This window comes from Drosophila melanogaster, chromosome 2L (genome assembly GCF_000001215.4).
Source record: "Drosophila melanogaster chromosome 2L".
NCBI classification, from domain to species: domain Eukaryota; kingdom Metazoa; phylum Arthropoda; class Insecta; order Diptera; family Drosophilidae; genus Drosophila; species Drosophila melanogaster.
This window is the reverse complement of record NT_033779.5, coordinates 9393983-9416049: the sequence shown is the minus strand read 5'-3', so window position 1 is coordinate 9416049 and position 22067 is coordinate 9393983. Positions and strand designations below refer to the sequence as shown.

Sequence of the window (22067 nt, the reverse complement as noted above, 5' to 3'; positions counted from 1 at the left end):
TTTTTTCTGATTTTTTAATTAGCACGCAACTATTATTGGAATGTAGTTGTCACGGTGAGGAAACTGGATTTTTCACCAGAGTGCTACTTGAATTGGAGTTGATTGCTACCTGATATTGCCACCGCCGTTAAATAGAATATTAATTCAACGATTGGTGTCGACGATATTTTCAGCATGCTTGCGCAGTTTGTTGAACTTGGTATATTCATATATATTTTAGCAAATTTGCTTGCGTGGAAATTTCCATTTTTTTCAATTATAAACAGATTTTTTGAGAATTTTATTAAATATTTTATAAGATAAGGGCTCAATACCATTTGCATATCAATGTTAAAGGCTGAAATGGGGCCAAACTCATACACTTAGTTTTAAATCTCCGAAGCTTATTAAACTCGTTTATATTCGTACTGAATTTAATTTATAAAGATACACATTTTGGATTTATGAGACATTTATTGCCGAATATGTTTAAAAATGCATTGTCTCGTATCAAATTAGAAATATAAATACTGGAATTATTAATAAATTTTCAATAAGTAAACCGATTCTGAATGAAATATTTTAAATGCTTTTATTATTTTTACAGAAGCCAATTACAGGCTGATTTGACTTTCTTTATTAGGATTAATTGACAAATTCTTCTCAGTGCACTGGCTAATTTTACTCACCACACTTGGCGAAAGAGATTGAGAGGCAAAAGCTCCGCTCTCCGTCTTTCGGCAACTTCATCCGGCAGCATCCTGTCAATGGTCCTCGCGAAGGCTCCCCGAACTCATGTTAGCCGAGGCCACGAAGTCTCACTACGGATAGTAGTACTACAGCATGTCCTTTTGGCAGGCTGCGCACCGCGTTCAGTTTTCCGCATTGGTATCGGTTTCGGTTTCAGTTCGCTTGTGGACGTGCGTGCGGCAAGAACCTGCTGGTAAAGCCTCGGAAAGGACCTGGTTAATGGTTTACGGTTTTGGCTACTGATTCCTGCTAACTGGCTAGTGTGGCGGACAGACGGCAGGATCTGTGGATTGCTGCGAATGTGCCAATATGTCAGCGCCGCGTATGTGGGTGTGTGAGTGAGTGTGTGGGTGTGAGACAGTGTCCTTGGGCGGACTAACAGGTTCCCCGTCTTCCCAAGTGTTAAAGTGCGGCCAAAAGTTTTTCGTGGTAAAAAAAAAAAATACGATAAAAAGTCTTAAATCTGCTGTCGCCTCTGATTTAAGCTGAAAGTTTGCCTGAAGGATTAAAAAAGCCATTTCGGACTTGTCATAGGTAAGTTTTCTAGTTTGTTTGGGGTTTTTTAACTGGGCTTTGATGCTTGTAAAAAACTGTCGCCTTTGTTTGTCAGCCCGAACTTTATTGTCATCCCTTGAAATTCTTTTAGTGGCCACTGTGTAGGTTTTTTGCACTACCATGGGGACCAATAAAGTAAATCAGCCAAAACGTAGGTGGCCCTTTGTGCGGACTTTAATTTATTTTGGTCTCCGTTGAGCCCAACTTTCTATGCAGAGATAATCTATAGTAATGTCAGCTGGTGTCTGTTAGTTATGCCTTCTTAAAATTAGCAGTCCATATGGAATACAATTATTGCTAAAAGTTTAGAGATTAAATAAACTTTTGCCGGGCTTAAAAGCAAAGGAATGTGGCTTACATAAACTAAAGTGCTCTTTTCAACCAGATTTTAGAACATTTAAAACAAAAAAGGCCCCTATTTCATATTTACACTTAATTTCACAAAGAGGTTTAAATAACTAATGCACCTACATACTACTATAAGGTCGCAGTTGGGGAATATCCCATTCTCTGTATCACTTTATCTGCCCCTTTCATAGTATTGTAGTTTTCGGTGTTGGCCAGCGGCAAAAAGGTTTAATTTATGGTCCTTTCAGATTGGCCCAATGCCCACGATACATTTGCGAGACACTTTTTCAGTGCCGAAAACTTTTTTGTTTACTGTCAACTTCGGTGACATTTTATGTGGACCACGCCAGAATCAGGCAGACACCATGACCAATAAACATAAACAGAAAATAGTCGCAAGTGTTGAACAAAAAAAGCCGTAAAAAGCCGCCAAGAAGTGCCAGTTAACTTTCCTCACATTCATCAAAGACTTCTTCTTTATGCGAGATGCGTGCGGGCAATGAAAATCCTTTATACTTCGTAATTGAGTAATGAGGTTCTACCAAAAAAAAAAAAACAAAAACAAGACTTAAACAACGTACACAACATAACTATCAACCAAGTCACACAGTTGCAGATAAATAAAAACAAATGGGATCGCTTGCAATCGTACATAGTAATTAAATGATATACAATCATAGAAATTACGCATATTCAAAAAAAAAAGTTTGTTTTTTGCAGAAAGTGACAGTGAAAATTTTAATTAATAAAGGCCCTAAAAGCATATGATATCAAAATTTCAAGAAATATTGTTTAAGGAAATAAATTATGCTTTGCCTGCAAATTAGACAAAATAATTTCATTTTTGGTTTAAGGATTACAGTTTTAATTGCTGCTAAGCTAAATACATTTAAAAATTTTCCGAAAGCAGACAACTTTTTGCTGTGTAAAACAGACATCACAGACATTCAAACCGGGTAGAGTAAATTACTGAAAAAGGATATAAAACAAAGCAGGAGACAGCCACGAGAGAGAGAGCGAGGCAGACACGAGAAATGTAATTAAGGCGACAGAGGGAGATGACAAAACACGGGGAGGGGCGCGGGGTATTGGCCATAAAACATGTACGCAAACAAAAATTAAGGCATAAACTACAATTGTTCAGATTATTGCACGTCGTGAGCTTTATGCAGTGGACAACAAGGACTTGAGGACTCGTTTTGTAAACGAGTGGGAATACGGCGAATGCGATGTCCTTTAATGGCTTTTCGCCTGCTTTATAATTTCGCAATTGTCATTGTCGTCGTCACTGGCATGTAATTTGGTTCTATCGAACAGCGATTTGCCTTTTGTTTCTCTCTCGGTTTCTCGTTCGGTGTGCCAGCTGAAGTGTTGGTCTACGGCAAACGGGGCGTATACGCAATATGAATAATTTATGCCTAAATTGGAAAATGACTCGTAAACAAATAAAATTCTAATTGCTGGGAAGGCACTCGATGAAAATGGTTTGCGGCAGTTCAGAGTTCAGGCAAAGTGGTAACCGAGTTTTTTGACCCAAAAACGGGAACCATACAATTCTACCATTTCAATTTTTAATGAATACAATTTTACACTTCTTATGATTTACATATATTTCATCAATTTAATATCAAATTTCTCTATTAATATACTTTTAAATATTGCATTAACTTTTAATGCTTATTGACATAACCCATTAACTTGGTGCATTGCGTACTTGATGTCACTCATTCGATTCATTCAGTGTTGTGCTTGATAATAAATGTCCTACCCCTCAAAAAATATAAGTATATATTCCAATGACACTAGCTTTACCTTCAAAAAAAAGTGGATTTTTCTTTACCCACTTATTTATATATTAGCAATCCGAAAAGTTACTTTGGTCCAAAACCATAAGTTTTCCGAATTAATTTATGCCAAAAGCAAATGTTGAACTTACTTAAAGCCGCAAAAACTTTCAAGTCCTTCATTGATTAAAACGGGATAAAGTTACCCAAATTAAAAAGTTTCAACCGCCTTGATTTAGCCGACTGCATAAACGAAAGATATTGGCGAACAGGTTTTAAAAAAAAAATGCCACTAAAGGTAAACTTCAGTGCTCGGATGGAGAGTGGTTAGGAAAATGCGACCAAAAGCATTTGCAATGAAATTCCAAGAAAACGCCAGAGAAGAGTGGCTAGAAAAATGTTTCCTTTGGCTGCCTGCGGGGACTGGCGGCCATCAACGGGGACTCCTCTCACTTCATGTCGGCGAGAAATGGGTGGCGCAAAAGGGGACCTCGAACCCCTCGGGTATCGTATCGAAAAAGGAGCTGGGGGCCTGTCATCGACAACAGCTGCTGCTGCTTTCATGTCTGTGACCTACTGACTTGTGTAGCCTACTTTCCGGCGCTCATTCCCACTCCTTTTTTGCACGCTCCTGCGGAAGCTGCGCTTAATGACATCCACGGCCTTGCTGCATTTTTCCGACCAGCCCTCACCCGCCTCGAATTCTCTGCCACTGACGTTGACACAATTAAGAGCATGAAAAATACTTTGAAAATTTAATTAAACAGCCCGCCATTGACGTCACCACATAACCGAGCTCGTCTTAAGTATGTGGACTCCTTGTCGTCGCGAGAAATGCGTTTTCACGCATCCAACTCCACGGCACTTGTCATTTGTTGTCATGTGCCCGTGATCTCATCGATGTCTTTTTCGGTCTGATTGCCATTCCGCATGACTTAATGTCGCTTCGATAAGAATACCCAGGTCTTCGAATGCTATTTGCACGCTTGGTTATACAAAATGTGTTATGGGAAATGATAGGGTTGATAGCGAACGACAAGCGGCAATCATTTCGCAGATCATTTCTGGGAGAGTTACGTAAAAATGTGACTAATAGCTTTTCAGTTCATTTGTTTTTTTTTGTATTGGTTCCGAATAACTTCTAAATGCTATTGAACCTTGAAATTCAAATGGCAGGCTGCAATCAAGCGCTGTGGTTTAGTTTACATACGTAAAGCACAGCAGGAAAACACGGACTTGTGTAAACAATTTAACAAAATCCAATACACGAATTTCGACAGAAAACAAATTATTTAACCTGAAATCTCGACACGTGATGCAAACACACGTGTCATTCACAGGCAGAGAAATGGGCATGGAAAGTCCCTGCCAAAATGTAATTTAAGTCTGTAAAACATTTACTTTATGGCAAATAAAATGTACTGCCATGGGTGAGTGGGTGTGTTTGCCTTGGGTTTGCAGGCAAACATGTTTGCTTTTAATTAAAGGCCAGCAGGGACATTCGCCGAGCCAGAAACAGAAGCAAAAACTAAGCAAGATTTCGCCAGCCGAGCCAAATTTGCCATATCCTATGGGAATGTAAGGAAATATTTTTCAATATACTCGAGATGCACAAAACTAGTGCAAGTAAATGGGTCGCGTATTTGTGCATATTGCACTCACATTATTTATGTGAATTTCATATTCTATTATATGCGATAAGTGCTGAATGAAAAGGATGTAGTTGCTCAGACAGCCAATGCTGCTCGTCGTCCTTACACTTTGGCTGGCTTAGTTCAAATATTTTTACATGTCAAACATCAGAAAGGGGGAAATTTTTCAGTTTTACGTTTGCATTCAACACGGAATAACTGAGAAAAAGTAATGGTGGGGATTTTCACAGAAAAGCAAGCACTAAAATGAATTTCCTACGTTTGTGTGTATGTAAGCTACATATTTCTGGGCCATCATTTTGAAGTACTCCTAGGCAGTTGTAGAGATTTTCAAAAGTTGTGCAAAACTAAAACACTGCCAAGTGGAGCCGAGCCATAACTGCCAATGCGAGTTGACTGATGTGATGGGTTTCCAAAAAAAAAAAAAAAAAAAGTAGAAGCAAAGTATGGCTGGGAAATCAAAAGGAAAACATAAATTTCACTCTGTGCTGACAGCTGCTGCGGATGTCGATAATAAATCTTTTGGCTATGATTTCGCTTCTCTAGTTTTTTCAACTGAATTTTCATGGCAGAAGTTGTTGTGAAAATTATTCTTCAATTGATACATTTCTCAGTTCGAGTTGGCCAAAAATTGTTCTAAACGTTTTTGTTTTCTAGTATTTATTTATTTTATTTATTTTTCTTTTCAATTGCAATTAGCCAGTGATGTGTGCATTAGTTTTGTGCTTGCTTTTTATGTTTTTCTTTTGGACGCATTTTAGAAAATGCAGTGCATATTTGATTAAAGTTTTAAATTCTTTAAATTGAAAGGATATTTGTATAAATGTGGTGTTGAAATCAGGATGGCATATCTAAACATCTTATGCTCTTTTCCCACTGCTCCTCTGTTCTAATTATTTATGCATCTGTCAAACATATTTCATATGCATAAAATTTAGGGCTTGGCTGGGAGGAATAACAAATGGCATAAATTACAATTCAATTTCTTATGGCCTATTATTTAATGCCTGACAGGGGGAGGATATCCTGGAAGCAGCCACGCCCACACCAGGCCTGCGCGTTGGAGGCGTGGTCCTGGAGAGCCATAAAGTTGAAGCTGCCGCCAAATAGTAATCATATTTTTGGGACTAAAAGCAAGCAGTACAGCAAACACGTTTGGGATAATCCCATTCGGTACAGGCCAATGATTTCAAATGCGCTGCATGACGTTGCCACCCCCCCCCCTTGTTTTCCGCCCCTCTCCCGGCGTATTCATAATTCGATTTTTCACGATTTTCCCGAAAGTCCCTGGGATGTACATATACTTAGGCGCCCCATTTGCTGAGTTGCTTTTTGCCTTGGCCAATGTTTTTGCGATTACGTGGGGCTCCTTTTCTTTTGTCCTCCAGGATATTGTGGAGTTGGTCAGACAAACGAATTATGTATTTCTTGCCATTATCATGGGCCAATGCTCTTTTTGCTACCATGTCGGATTATTGAGGCTCTCTCCTCTATTGTCCTGAACAAGTCCTTGGACCCTTTGTTGTGCTTTTTTTACACACAGAAAAAAGTCCCTTGGCTTAAGTACAATATCAATTTGATGAGTAAGATATTTTTTGTGTGCAGTATTATAAAAATACGTTTTGTATACATATTTGGCTTGCATAATAAAAATATAAAATATTTTTTGAAAGAATTAATTATATAGCTGTGTTCATTTGTACACATTGTTCGAATTGTGTTCAAGCGTCTCTGTTTGATTTTTATACTTTTCTATTTTAGTTCGCAAACTTTTTAAAAACATTTTCACTTCAGGGAACTTTTGCTTGAAACTGATAAATAATGCATTTCGAGCCAGTCACAAACAAAAAACTGAAGCTAGATTGTTTGCCATTTGACTGGATTCCGCCAGCAAGCAACAAAGTCAGATAGAGTTTCTCTTCCCATTTACAACAATCATTTGCAATCAAGTTTTATATGCACCAGCCGAGAATAGTACTGAATTTTTTTCGAATATTTAATTTGAAATTGATTCCGACAAACATAAAATGAAAAGTAAAGTAAACAAACACGAATGAAAGTAATTATTAGCAAATATTAGCTGGATGCATAGGTATTCGATAGCTCAGCAGCAAGGATTTCATCTTAAAGTCTTGAAGCTATTTTGTATAATATCAGAGAAGGGAAGGAGGTCTCCTGCTCTCGCAGAACTTTATGCTCGCCAACAATCCACATTTGTTGCCCCATTTCTGCGCCATTTTTGCACCATTTTTGGCTCTTGGCTCTGGTTATTTCCTCTCTGGACAATTGGACAATGGCCGGACTGACCTTGTCCGCAGCAGTTTTCCCGCGACGCCGAAGAAGCCCGCTTCCTGGCCATTGATTTTCACCATCATCGCCATCAGTAGCATCGTCGGCCCCTTGCATCCCTAATTTACAAGGAAAACGCAACTCGATTTATGGGTCTGTGTGTTGCCATTTGCTGCACTCTTCATTTGCACATTATTTCGCTGCAGCGAAAGGGAAACGTTTTGTTTGACCCGAAACTTTTTCTATTTAGTTTCGCCGTAGTTTTGTTTTCAGAGAAACTTTTCCCTTTTGCCTTCCCATTTCGAACTGAGTTTTCTGGCTTTTTTTTCCCCCCAACCCAATTGCGCTGTGGGCAGCATTGTTTCGGATTTTCTCTTGTTTTCCCGCTGGCACTAAACCATACTCGCATTCAGATTCAGATTTAGATTGCGACTCGAAGTCAGCGTTATCTGCGTCCATTTCCATTGCTCCATTTTCTTTTTTTCTTTTGTTTTAAGGGGGTTGCTTTAACCATTGAGTTAATGTGGCGTATGAGTGACGTGGCGTTAATGCAATTAAAATGGATATTTTGTGTAGTGCAAACATTCAATTTATTCTGGCCATTTATTCATATTAACTTGTTTGCATAAGGGAAATGCAAATTTTCACCAGATAGTTAATGTTTTTGCTTATGATTGCGATTTTTATCAAACCAAAAGTTTTTACTGTATGGAAGGTCTTTTTAAATAATTTTAAGCTATCGTATAACTGGATATTCAAGATATCTTAAATACATTTACAATTAGCATATCTTTATGTAACTCTTCGCTTTTCAATTGTTTGAAAATACAACCGCCAAACAAGCTTGACATCCCCGAAGGCAGCTAAACAAATCGCTCCCATCACAACACGAAATTGGCAAAAACTTATTATTCACTTTAGCACACATTTGCACAGGAGACTCTAAGGGAAACGAGCAAGGGACTTGATAGGACCCATCCTCGAACATGCCGGGCCTCACTGAGCAAGTGATTGATTTTGGGGAGTCAGTGGATCCTTGGTCCTTGAAGGCGGAGACAGCGAAGTGCCACTAGCAGGCGGTGCAGCTGTGAAGTGGGAATATAAGAGGATGGGGGGCTGGTGAATTGAGGATGGTGGATTGGGGAACAGGAGGCCGAAGCCCAAAGACAAAGCGCGAACTGAAAGCACTCAACGATGAGGAGCTGCTCCTGTCAATCCTCGGTGGCGGTAGCCACTTAATGAATGGAAAGTCTCTCTAAACGCCGCCGAGATTGATGACGCACTTGATGCTGGCCCAGCTGCTCACTTGGAATCTCATTCCGACTGCAAGTCGTACACTCTGTCGAGTGTCCTTTTTATATAGTCAGTCAGTCGGTTAGTCAGTTAGTCAGTCGGTCGGTTGATCGGTGGAGTGGTCTTGTCGCTACCTCTTCTCAGTTCCCTTTTCTCCATTCTGACTTTTGTGCGCTCGTCGCACTTAACCAACATTTTGTCATTTTGACAGCGAACACATGGCCCCGGCATCCTTCTCGCGAGTCCTGGCCCAAATGCTGCTTAAGTGCGGCGAAGTAAAAAATTTGCATACTCAGCCAAAGCGACCGAAACGAAAAAAAACAGCAAAGCCACTATAGTGTATATATACGAATTCTCAATGCAGGTCTGTCTTCTTATCTGGCCACATCATTTCGGCCATAAAACTGCCGCAGTGATGGGGCACAACGCTTTTCTTGATTTCCTCGAACCTTTCACTTTTCATTGTGTGCTGTGTGTTTAATTTTGTGAATTTCACGGAGCTTTCAATTGGCGCTGAGTTGCGTTCTTTATTATGTAAGGTATTTTTTGAATTGCTTCAATTTAATATTGTATTTTATATTGTATTTTTAATAAATTATATCAATCATTTATCAAAATGAATTTTAATTAATCACAATTCACATGTTATACCAAAAATAATAGATAATATTGTGCTACCATCAATGTGAAGTGAAATACCCTTGGCTATTATATTTTCATTGAGGTTGATGGATTTGTTCAAATGAAGAACCTTGGAAATGTCTTAATTCAAGGCAAACAATTTTTTAATCCTCAAATAATTCCAACTATTCTGCAACTAAAATTCCAATTAAAGTTTGAATCTGATGGTGCTTCCTTGGCGAAATACTTGAGAAATTCCGTGCAACAAAAATATCTAATTAAATTTGCGTTTGTCAAAGGCAAATAGTTTCGATGCTGGCGCACTTTTGCGCAACTGGGATTATGCCTCAAGTATTTGCATGTATATAAAATGCATTTTACATATAAATAAGTTTGAGCGTGTGTGTATCTTCGGGGCACACAACGCATAGCTGCACAAATATTAACCGAATCTCGGTATGCATATTACTCTACTAAAGTCCTTGGGATCCATTTTGTTTCCTTTTTACTTACAGTCAAAGGACAACGAGTTGCCGTGGGCCAAAAGTGTATAAGGAATGGGAGAAGTAAGGTAGAGCTAAAACCATAAACCCAAACGAACAAGCTCAGCTCTGAGTGCAAAAAAAACACAAGAGGAAGAGAAAGTACATCCTGCGCCCAAGTCTAATTAGAAGAATCGCGCTGCGGCAACAGATTGCTCATACGCCGTGTGGATCGCGAGTGTTTTAGTGTCCGTGTAAACATAAGTACATATGTGCGTGTGACCCTATTTTGTGAAATCTGAAACAGAAAACTCCTCAAAAACCATTCGAGAGGTGTTAAAGTTTTTGTTCGATTTGCTGGCGGGCCGTCGAAGAATTAGTTTGGCATGCGGCTGCTGTTGCCACAACTGTTGCATGCAACATGGATGGCGAAAATCGGATCATACTCAATGTGAGCGGAATAAGGTGAGTTAGTTTAATCTAATTAAAAAGCTTTGAATGCAACTTTAACTTTACCATTGAACTTTAAATACAACTTCAATTTTCAACATCAAATACAATATCAGAAATATTTGCATGCATGTAAATAAGTAATAAACGCGAGTTGAGCTTTATTGCCTCTCTGAAATATACAAAAATCAATACACATTTATTTTGTTTCATTTGGTTTCTTGCTTATATGGGGCAATACGTGAACACATTGTTTACATTTATCTTAGGCATTGCCAAATCACGTAGCACATCCTGTTGATTTAATATATTCGCCATATTTGGCTAGTCGTAGAAACACACTGGCATTCAATCCAATTTTGGGCCATCGATATCGTATTTTTGTTGGACAGGATATTGGGCCAGGATAGTTCCCATGTACTTCCGTCATTATTTGGGCATTGTTGTGATTACGCCCGGCGAAACAATGTAAGCGATACGAACTCTGTTATCCTTGCCAACAATATGAAAGGGAAAAAGTAAGAAAAACAAAATAGGGCTAGTGTAAGTTGTTCACAATTTGCGTTACAACAGGAAATGTTGACTCTTCTGTTTGTGTGTCATTCAGTTTCGGTGTGAGTTTCTGTATGTACTTTTATGTAAATAACTGTACTGTGGCTTTGAGTAGTAAGCCCCATTATCAGCATCGTCATCGGGACCATCAGCATCATCATCATCAACATCATTTTCGTGTGCGGCTGTGCTTTTTTGGAGATTTTATACATATTTATCATATATGTATGTACATACGAAAACCTCCCTCGACTTGGTCCCTTGTCTGCTTGAGCGCACTTTTCTGGCTGAGAGCATTTATCCAGTTGCAGATTTTCGGGCCAAGTTAATAATTTATGATACCGTTAATGGCCAATGTGAGAGGGCCGATTAAGAGAAAAGTCCCAGGATATTATTCTGTTGCTTCTCTCGATTTTTTTTCTTTTCGGCAATCTGAAAGTACGTTTTTCGCGTTTTCAATTACATTTATGGTACAGTAGTAAACCTGTTTTTTTTCCCCCATCGCTGAACAACATGTTTTTGAAACCAGTTTAACCCTTACAAAGCGGGTTAATTTTATTGCTGGCAACATATTTTTACCGCTCGGTTAACCGCACATTGCAAAATTAACAATGCAATTTCAATTGCATCATCATGGTATAAATTCTATTTCACTGGGCTTTTTTTCCTCTGCAACCGCAGTTTGAAGACCACAAAAAAGAGAATGAAATATCAACAAAAAGTAGAAAATTGTGGCAAAATACATTCTTGCGTGGGCGAACAATTCACATTCAAATCCACCACGCCCATAAAGCAAAGCCATTAAATTGACACATTTCTTTAAAAAAAATACATATATAAAATATACTGTGGCTTACAAAGAATCACTTGAATGTGGCGTCATTGGGCGGTTTGTGGGTAAAACACTGAAATACTGCACTTGTGTAATAATTTAATGCCCATCTAAATAGGGGGAAAAAAACATTTAATTAGGAAAAACACATATACACAATTCGAATTTCAATTTTATAACCAAGCTGAACAAAGAAATACAAAGTATAGTTGAATCAAGCAACTGGTAAACTGATAACTAATATTTACATATGCAGGGATAACGTTATTGATTTCTCTTTTTTTCCCAGTGGATAGCTACAAAATCAGTCCGTTACAGCTGCAAAAAAATATATATATTTATATATACGTACATAAATCTCAAACCGACATTTGCCATATAAATGGATGAAAGCTTTGGTTTCGGTCTCGCTTAAAGGACTTTGGACTGCAATAGTTGCGAAACGGGTGGAAAAGGGGGAGTTGTAATATGTCGCACTACTCGAATGCTTGTTTAAGTCCTGTCTGTGCTACTCTGCGCGAGAATGTGTGTGTGTGTGTGTGCGATGGCATCCTTTTAGACCATACACACTTCTGTAGCATACTTATGCGGGCCAAGCAGGCTGACTGGCATCACGCTGTCAGCTCGCCGACGTTTTTAGCACAAATAATACATACAAGCATTGTTCGTGTAGGCATTAAATAGAATACATTGCAGTGCGACTACATATGTATGTATATTTGGTTCTAAGTTGTTTGCTATTTTCCCAAGTTTCACATTCAGACCCACAGTTGTCACCTTAAAGGGAACACGTAGTAAATGCGCTTAAAATATTTGTGGCTCAGCGAGGCGGGAAATCAGGTTAAGTTTGGTCGGCTTGTGCAAAACAAGTAAATTGCGAATCACTGTTTAGAAATTCGTCAAGGTGAGTGGCATATGATCCTTATTTAGGTACTGATAATCCACAGCAGATACTCTATGATTAGTATGCATAATTTACATATACCTATGAATGTAGGAATCCAATTAGAGATGGTATTCAAATGAGGCTTATGTTTGCACATCAATAGCCTTGCCAATATTACACATCAAGTTAGTAGTTGGAATTGCAACAGCTCATTTGGATTATTTGCCTTTAAATTGTACATATTTCTTTGAAACTATAATTTAATGTTAATAATCAACGGAGCTTTTTTTCTTTTTATTTTTCTTTTATTGCGCTTAAAAACATATATTCAAGTGGGGTTAATGTATTAACTATTTGTCATATGTTGTAAATATTAACTATTGTCATATATTGTAAATATTTTATGATTTTGTGGTAGGAATTCTTAATTCTATTCTATTAATTCATTTAATTACAGTTACGTTTTTGTCTATTAAAGATATAACAAATGTATAAGTTAACAATATATATTAAGTGCATTATCTTAAATGAAGGAATGCTGATTTCAATACATATTCTTCCGTCAACTTTAATAATGACTGGCATAAAAAGCTTTTTATTAAGCCCAATAATAATAATAAATTGTATGTATTCCGTCAAGTTCTCTTCGGCATCTGGATGTGTGATGATTATCATTGTGATTACGCGGCGTTTTTAGCCATAAAAGGAGAGAGGAGGAAATATTGTATGGGCACTGGCTTGGGAATTGCTCGGTTTAAGGATGGGCAACTCCCAGATCCTGCTGCTCATCAACGCAGACAATTGCGCACTGATTGTATCTTTGATTCACGCACACAAACGCGAGCACACAGGACCCACACACTGGCAGTAAAGTTGCCACTGTGGTTGCCTTTCAACACAAATACATTATACTTAGTGCCGCTGGTTGTTTGCTTGTGATGCTGCGTATTTCCGCTGCCATTTTCTCCTCGCCATTGTCGGGACTTTCACTGCTTTCTCTGCCCTCGAAAGCCCTCTTCAATCTCACGCCATTGTGTGCGAATTAAACGAAATGGCTAATGAAAAGTTTAACAGTCAATAAATAAGGCGGGCTGCGACATCAAACACCACAGGATCTGCTCCTGTCCTCTGAATAGAAGATAAATGTTGACTGATTCCCGTTCATTAACGTTTTTCTGAAAAGCTTAAATTTGTTGAAGAGGCTAAGCTAAATGCTGGAGTAAAATCGGATTTAAAAATGGAATAAATCCAATAAAACTAAAATAAAGTTTTAAGGAAATACAAAAGCAATCAAGATGTGTACTTTAAATCTGAAGCTTATCCCTTGCAGAATGACATCATTCTGCTCCTAATTGGTCAATTAATTTCGATATCGACTTTGTAGAATTACTTTTTAATTGCAATTAATGCCAAGAAAAATGTCTTATTGTCCCGCTGCTGCAAAGCGGAACAAATAAGTGGAAGGGCGCTGTGGTGGATGACAAATTGCTGACAAGCATTCTGCGGCATTTGCTGCAGCACAATAAAAAAAGCAAAGAAAGTCAGCTGTGAAAAAAAATAAGTGAAGGCAGAAGTAAAATGCAAATGCTCGTGCCGGTTTTACTGCTCAAGTAGCCGCTTAGAGGCAAGTGCCAAAGACAATGGCCAAAAGCGTATCCTCCCGCCTCGCCTCACACACACACACATACACACGCACACACTAAGGACTTGCGTGGTGCACGAAAAGCTGACAAAACCACAGCAAGCAACGAGAACAACAATTTAAAATCAACAGCTGCGTGTGTCCTGACAGAAGGAGAACGAAAAAAGTTGAAGTAGCGACTCGAATTGCTTGCCATTCTTATTCTGTGTTTGCCTTTGTTTAAATAGCCAAGTTAAGGGGACGCGTTGCTGGGCGGAAATGGCAAAGTAATAAATAAATTTCCTGCTCTTTGGCTGTTTTATGTTTGGACCGCTTTATTGCGGCTTCGTCTGCAGCGCCTAACGCTTCATTAACTTTTTGGCTTTTAATATACTCGGCCAGACCCGAAATTTCCGCCTTCCGCCCCCAATCATCTGCCGCCCCCATTAACCCCCATACCCCCATACCCCCATTGGTTTGTTGTTGTCACTAAGCCAGGCGTTCATCGTGGTCTCCTGCTGACTGCCAGCGTCCACGAAATTGGAAAACATTTTTGGTTTCTTTTTCGCTTGTTTTTTGTTGTTTTCTTTTTTTTTTTTTTGAAACTTCAGCGAAGGGCCATAAAATAAATAAACACTGAGAACGAAACGAATACCGCCTACGGTCTAAACAAAAACTAAAAATTAAAAACAAAAACCGCCACTTTAACCCTTTTGGGTGTCGAGGTGTGAGATTTAGTGACACTTTAGCTGGCGGGTATCTTTCGAGTGTCAGGCGCATCAGAAAAGTTTTCATCCAGAGTATCCAGATATATGTATTTCAGAATGTTTTGAGTTTTACCTATATCTTAAGCTAAGGTATTCAAACTACTTAATTTAGGAGAATTTTATGATCAAAAAATCTAAGATCATAAAATTTTATTCACAAAACACCCCATTTTTGAATTTCAACATCTCAAAAGTTATTGATTTGTAATAATTTACAATTGGAACGTAGACGATATCAAACAAACGTGCTCATTCAGTTTCTAACCATTTAAACTGTGATACTTTCATCAATATTTCAAAAGCTCACTTCAACTAAACTCATATAATTTGCCTAAGTTTCTTTAAGAGATGCAGCCATCCTAAAGTTGTGAAAGTTGTTTTGAAGTTAAATAAACTATATAAACTGAGACTGAATTCAGTGGGTCAATTCAAGAACTAACAAAGGGCAACTCAACTCATGGGTTAACTCCGTCGCTCGTGCATTCGAATGTGTATGTTTGAGTGTGCGTGTGTGCGTACTCGAGTGCGTTGAATGGTGTGTTTATATGCGGGGAACCATTTTTTTAACCAAGCACAAAACAACGAGACAGCAAGCAAGACCGAGCTCAAAAAATGAACAGAACCACAAAATCATATTGTAAGCCTTGTCAGCTGGCACACGCTTAGAAACACGCAGTCATACAGAGAAAGAAAAAAGTCATTAAATGGGAGTCAAAAATAAAATATTTTATTATCAAAAATATATGGATTTTAAGATGACACTTAATTATTACAGAGTGATATGAATTTATTGTGATTTAATTTTTGTGTGACAAGAAACACAATTTATTTTGTTAACTCAAATTTAGTTGCCACATTTACCAGGCACTTAATATTTCTCTCTGTGCACACATGCGAGTATCTCTAGCTTTTTCTATGCGTCCTTGTGCCAGGACTTCCGCTTCCCTTCACCCGTCGCTTATGCGTGTGTTATTTTAACAGCAATTTTAATGAAGCGCGAAACCGTTGAAATACAATTTGTAAAGCTGAGGGGCGCTGGATAAGGATGTGGATGCGAGGTCCTGGCGGAGCGGGAGCGAAAAAACAAACTCAGAAATGTTTGGCAAAGGGAAGGCGAGACGATGGCCGAGGGAAATATCTGTTTGGGCCTGGTCTCTTTCAGCCTCTGGTAGCGCCAAATAAAAATGGCTTGCAAACGCGTTTTTGGCTGGGGCTTTTGTGTTACTTTGTGACTCGCGAACGCGTTTTGTTCGCGAGTTTGTGCGAGTTAATTAAAAAGGGTTTTACAATCAGCGCACAAAGGTCTCCCCGGGGGCTGGGGTTTCCGTTGCCAAAGGAGAAAGTCTTCATATATTTCAATGTAATTTCGCCTAGGTCATGGGGGGCATTAGGAGTTATGGCTAAATTTGTTTTGTCGACAGTCCCTTCATAAAGAACGCCAGGGCGTTGCTATACTTTCAACTTAAGCTTTTCGAAAGAGTTTCTTGATGTTTTATTAGGCAGAGCAAAATAAGCCATTTTAAGGCTATTATTTTACTGTACTTTATTGAGGCACAAAATTAAATGCAATTTCGTATTTAATGGAAACCTGAATACGTATAATACTAACAGCTTATATTCTGTGCTGTATTATTTAAAACAATAAACTAGTACACGAGTAACGTGTATAGCAATAACTAGTCCATATATCTTATTGGTTGATTTTTATAGCTAGACATAAAACTGGTTGTGTTATACTGTCTTAGATAAAAGCAAATTTAGCAGCTAGCCAATTTAAGTTCGACTTTAAAGAGTGCCATAAACACTTTTGCGGGTTCTAAGTGGTTTCTGCTTGTGTTCCGCAAACACAAAAGTGTTGTTCCTTTGAAGCAGCACAGCTTGTTGTTGCCATACTCTAGCTACCAAAGGACATTTTTCCATCCACGTTATCGCTCATTTTTGCCTTCTTTTAAAATCCGAGCGTTGTTTGCTTTGTGTTGGCCATGTTAGACGTTTTTAGCGTCTAGTGCATCGCGGCTGCCTGAGCAAATATTTGAGCTAGTTAATAGCCAAGAGCTATGGCGATGGCGATGCACTGCCTGGCAACTCATCAGCCTCGCCAGCGTCTCGTCTGGCATTTGTGGCGCCCTCGGCATGCCCAGAAGATTCCGAGCGGAGTGGGTCCCAGCCCAAATGGGGTATATGAACATAAACGTGTTCACTGTGGTGGGGGGGGGGGGGAAGGGGGTACCGGCCCATCATCAATGGCTCTCCTCACGCCAATGCGCAATACACTTCCACTTTATGCACATTTCCGGGCTAGCGCGGCAAACAAAAAAATGGGTGACGGGGCCACAGACGAAAAGAAACGGATATCTAGGTACCTGGTAGATGCCAAAAGCCCAATGACATAATTTATATAAAACAGTAACTATCTGGGCCATAATAAAGAGAACAACATAAGGTGCTTATGGTAAAAATACAAACAATGGTATTTTATTTAGGATTTTATGATTTTTCATAAAAATAACTAAAGATTTCTTTATTATTTTAAGAAATGCACACTCTTTTAAAGCAAAAACGAGTGAAACACCTTGTCAAAAACCGATTACAGGGTATGAGTACACTGATGTTGCCGCCCTCGTGTATGACATGTGTACCAGGAGGCGTGGCCAGGGGGCGCACGCGGAAATGGCATTGCATTCGGCAAACAACAAAAGGCCTGCAACAGTCGGCGAATTCTTAGAACCAGACGAGCTGGTTGTCGAGCAGTCGGATGATGTGTGGAAACGTTTCCATTTGAAGTGGCACCAAAGCCATCATCGTTTTCACTTTTGTTGCAGCAATGGAAGCTTCTGCTCCTGCTGTTGTCGTTGCAACAGAATGTTGCTGGTGTGGGCAGGATTACAAAGTTCCACCTTATTGACTGCAACAGCATTTTTGCGCATTTTCACGCTATTGCCGTTGATGGCGTGAAAATCGATGGCATCTGCGGCGACCAAATCCGTAATCAGTAATTTTTAATTACTGGCTTGATTTGGGCAGTGGATGAGGTCTATTAAAAGGCTTAAAATAAAATAGCCAATCGATATTGACGCACACACGATTTATCTATTTTTAACTATTCAGCTTGATGTGTTGCACTGCATTTGCATTTCTGTTTAAGTGTTAAAATATAGAAAAGCAACACATGACTTTTAATTCAAAACATTTCTAAAGAGAAGACAACAAAGTGTGTTTGAGCAGCTATTGAAATTTTGTTTTCACGCAGAAATTATCACATTTCTATCAGATTTTCTACGGCTCTTTGCAGTTGTGCTAATAGTTGTTTAAGCAACGTGATATTAAAAAGTTTATCTAAAAGGCATAAACAAACCGTAAGTTTATCTTTGCCTTGTGCAAAAAGCAGCAGGACATACAAACTTATGATAATCCAGGTACATAGAAAACCGATAGGATCATCATGCCACGAGGAAAGTTCCTTAGCTACAAGGGTCGCACTCGCCAGTTCACATCCCCCGAGGAACTGCGGCAGGAGTCAGAGGACGATTACGACCAAGTCAGCGGCTCTGGTTCAGATAGCGATGAGAAAGTAGCAACCAGGGGAGGAGCCAATTCATCCTCCTCCATAGCAAAGGATCGCACCTTGAAAAAAGCGACTCGCAATCAGAAATCGTCGTCAGATGAGGTGGACAGTTCTTCCGAGGATTGCGAAACGGAATCTCGTGTTGCCAGAAAGGGCGTGGCTTCACTCATTGAAATCGATAATCCCAACCGGGTGTCCAAGAAGGGGCCACAAAAGATTTCAGCCATTATGCTTGATCAGACCAAGGCGGGGCTATCCCGCCGCGATCAAGATCAGAGTGCTCGCAAGCGTTACGAGAAACTCCATGTAGCTGGGAAAACCACCGAGGCTAGGGCCGACTTGGCCAGGCTGGCTCTGATCCGGAAGCAGCGCGAAGAAACCGCTGCTAGGCGTGAAGCGGAGAAGAAAGCAGCCAATGTGGTCACCAAGAAGCCGTTTGCCAAGTAGAGAATCCATCTCTTAAAGCATCCATTCCCCAAACGGGAATGAATAAATAAATAAAAAAAATGTTAAGAAATATGCATGAAAGGGTCTAAAATTAATTATTTATTTAACAATCATTCAAAATTTTTAAAGTTTTTCAAAGCGGTCTTTTATAACTTTAAATTCTACAATAATAAACCCTTTGTATCATATTTTCTATATTATTTGGAGCGAACAAGTTACTTACATATTCTTTTTAGTATTCTCTCGTCTCGCCACATGTAGATTTATTTTCTACATTATATCCCTACTTGACTAGACCATTTTGCATTTAGCTTTTTTTTTTCACCATTTATCCCGTTTAATCCCATAGTGCGTAAATCGCATTATGGCCATAGAATGTGTCTGTAAGAGCATTTAGCCTGCTCAACGGAGGTAATAGGCCAACAACGAAGGAAATCGCATGGTTGACACGGGGGTGTGAGGATGTGAGGCTTCGGGGCAAAATGCTGACACATCTGGTCTGAAACTGGATCGTTGGCACTTTATTGGGTTAAGTGCGATGCAATTGCGTGGCTGAGTGAGTTGAACGCAATTTGATTTTTCACTTATGGGTACTTGCGATTTTCCAGCGATATCCGAGCGATTTCTAAATCGCGCAGAATGGGAAATATTCGGTGCATAATTTTGGGCTTTAACAATTTAAGTTTCCTTCGACATTTTTTTTACTTGTTTACAGGATATTCCTCAGCGATCACGATATAGACGTAATGCTTACCACGGAAACACACATGCGAGTTGGTCAGCGCATCTATCTCCCAGGGTATCTTATGTATCACGCCCACCACCCCAGTGGTAACAGTAGAGGTGGCTCTGCAGTCATCATAAAATCTAGACTTTGTCACAGCCCTCTGACACCTATCTCTACTAATGACAGGCAGATAGCGAGAGTGCACCTGCAAACATCGGTTGGGACCGTCACTGTAGCTGCTGTTTATCTACCTCCAGCAGAAAGATGGATAGTAGATGACTTCAAATCCATGTTTGCTGCGTTAGGCAACAAATTTATTGCTGGTGGTGATTACAATGCCAAACATGCATGGTGGGGGAACCCAAGATCCTGTCCTAGAGGTAAAATGTTGCAAGAAGTCATTGCACATGGGCAATACCAAGTTCTGGCTACGGGCGAACCCACTTTCTACTCTTACAACCCTTTGTTAACACCATCAGCCCTTGATTTTTTTATAACCTGTGGGTACGGCATGGGCAGGCTAGATGTACAAACTCTCCAGGAACTCTCGTCGGACCATCTTCCTATTCTGGCTGTATTGCACGCTACGCCGTTAAAGAAACCACAACGCGTACGACTACTTGCCCATAATGCTGACATAAACATATTCAAAACCCATCTTGAACAGCTGAGTGAGGTAAATATGCAAATTCTGGAGGCGGTGGACATTGATAATGCCACAAGCCTTTTCATGAGCAAACTAAGTGAGGCTGCTCAGCTTGCTGCACCGAGAAATCGGCATGAAGTAGAGGCCTCCAGACCACTTCAACTTCCTCCCAGTATATTGGCACTGCTCAGGCTAAAACGAAGAGTTCGAAAAGAATATGCTAGAACAGGTGATCCCCGCATGCAACAGATCCACAGTAGACTGGCCAACTGCCTGCATAAGGCCCTTGCTCGAAGAAAGCAGGCCCAAATAGATACCTTCTTGGATAACTTGGGTGCTGACGCGAGCACAAATTACTCACTGTGGCGTATCACGAAACGGTTCAAAGCTCAGCCCACCCCAAAATCAGCAATCAAAAATCCGTCTGGTGGCTGGTGTCGCACTAGCTTGGAAAAAACTGAAGTGTTCGCTAACAACCTTGAGCAACGTTTTACACCCTATAACTATGCACCGGAAAGTCTCTGTCGTCAGGTTGAAGAATACTTGGAATCGCCCTTTCAAATGAGCCTGCCTCCGAGTGCTGTCACACTGGAAGAAGTGAAGAATTTAATAGCCAAGCTGCCACTTAAGAAAGCTCCTGGAGAAGATCTTCTTGATAATAGAACCATTAGACTTCTCCCAGATCAAGCATTGCAGTTCCTTGCCTTAATATTCAACAGCGTTCTTGATGTTGGCTACTTTCCGAAAGCTTGGAAATCGGCGAGCATAATTATGATCCATAAGACTGGAAAAACACCGACAGACGTTGACTCGTACAGGCCCATCAGCTTACTCCCATCTCTGGGTAAAATTATGGAGAGGCTGATCCTAAACAGGCTGCTCACATGCAAGGATGTTACCAAAGCGATTCCCAAATTTCAGTTTGGCTTCCGGTTTCAGCACGGTACTCCTGAGCAACTACATAGAGTAGTGAACTTTGCTCTGGAAGCTATGGAAAACAAGGAGTATGCAGTAGGTGCCTTTCTTGATATTCAACAGGCTTTTGACAGAGTCTGGCACCCTGGGCTCCTGTACAAAGCGAAGAGGCTGTTCCCGCCGCAGCTATATTTGGTTGTTAAAAGTTTCCTGGAAGAACGCACATTCCACGTCTCTGTTGATGGGTACAAATCATCAATCAAGCCAATTGCAGCTGGAGTTCCTCAAGGAAGCGTTCTTGGCCCAACCCTATACTCAGTTTTTGCTTCGGACATGCCTACTCACACACCAGTCACAGAGGTAGACGAAGAAGATGTGCTCATAGCCACCTACGCTGACGATACTGCTGTGCTCACGAAAAGTAAAAGTATCCTGGCTGCCACTTCTGGTCTACAGGAATACCTGGATGCATTCCAGCAATGGGCTGAGAACTGGAATGTGCGCATCAACGCTGAGAAGTGTGCCAATGTGACGTTCGCCAACCGAACAGGTAGCTGTCCGGGTGTCAGCCTGAATGGGAGACTGATCAGACACCATCAGGCTTATAAATACCTTGGTATTACCCTCGATAGGAAGCTCACCTTCAGCAGGCACATCACAAATATTCAGCAAGCGTTCAGGACCAAGGTTGCTCGGATGTCTTGGCTCATTGCACCACGCAACAAACTGTCGCTTGGCTGCAAGGTCAATATTTACAAGTCCATATTGGCCCCCTGCCTGTTCTACGGCCTGCAGGTATACGGCATTGCTGCGAAGAGTCACCTTAATAAGATCCGGATCTTACAGGCGAAGACCTTAAGAAGAATTTCGGGGGCTCCTTGGTATATGAGAACAAGAGACATCGAA

At 40.0% G+C, this 22067-nt stretch overlaps 2 protein-coding genes across 4 annotated transcripts in view, besides 1 other annotated feature; both read left to right on the top strand.

Annotated features, from left to right (window-relative positions):
* The first annotated feature begins 893 nt into the window (after positions 1–893).
* Shawl (Shaw-like) overlaps positions 894–22067 on the top strand; it is a 44848-nt gene continuing 23674 nt past the window's right edge. For both annotated transcript variants that reach the window (NM_135440.2, NM_001103661.3), the window contains exons 1-2: positions 894–1263; positions 9787–10218. In NM_135440.2, coding sequence (NP_609284.3) covers positions 10175–10218 — 44 coding nt within the window. In that variant the 5' untranslated portion in view covers positions 894–1263; positions 9787–10174. The remainder of the gene's footprint in view (positions 1264–9786; positions 10219–22067) is intronic.
* Positions 18062–19051, top strand: CG4438 (uncharacterized protein). 2 transcript variants are annotated; one of them, NM_001201824.2, is made up of 2 exons: positions 18062–18217; positions 18286–19051. In NM_001201824.2, the coding sequence occupies exon 2, from the start codon at positions 18304–18306 to the stop codon at positions 18871–18873; it is 570 nt and encodes a 189-aa protein (NP_001188753.1). In that variant the 5' UTR covers positions 18062–18217; positions 18286–18303; the 3' UTR covers positions 18874–19051. The 2 variants fall into 2 exon arrangements, with proteins under 2 accessions (NP_001188753.1, NP_609286.1); NM_135442.3 differs by having other exon boundaries at positions 18278–18940.
* Positions 19588–22067: part of a mobile genetic element that runs on past the window's edge.

Bases quoted from the DNA above. Each gene is read 5' to 3' on its own strand.
- CG4438 (NM_001201824.2), top strand. From the start codon at position 18,304: ATGCCACGAGGAAAGTTCCTTAGCTACAAGGGTCGCACTCGCCAGTTC.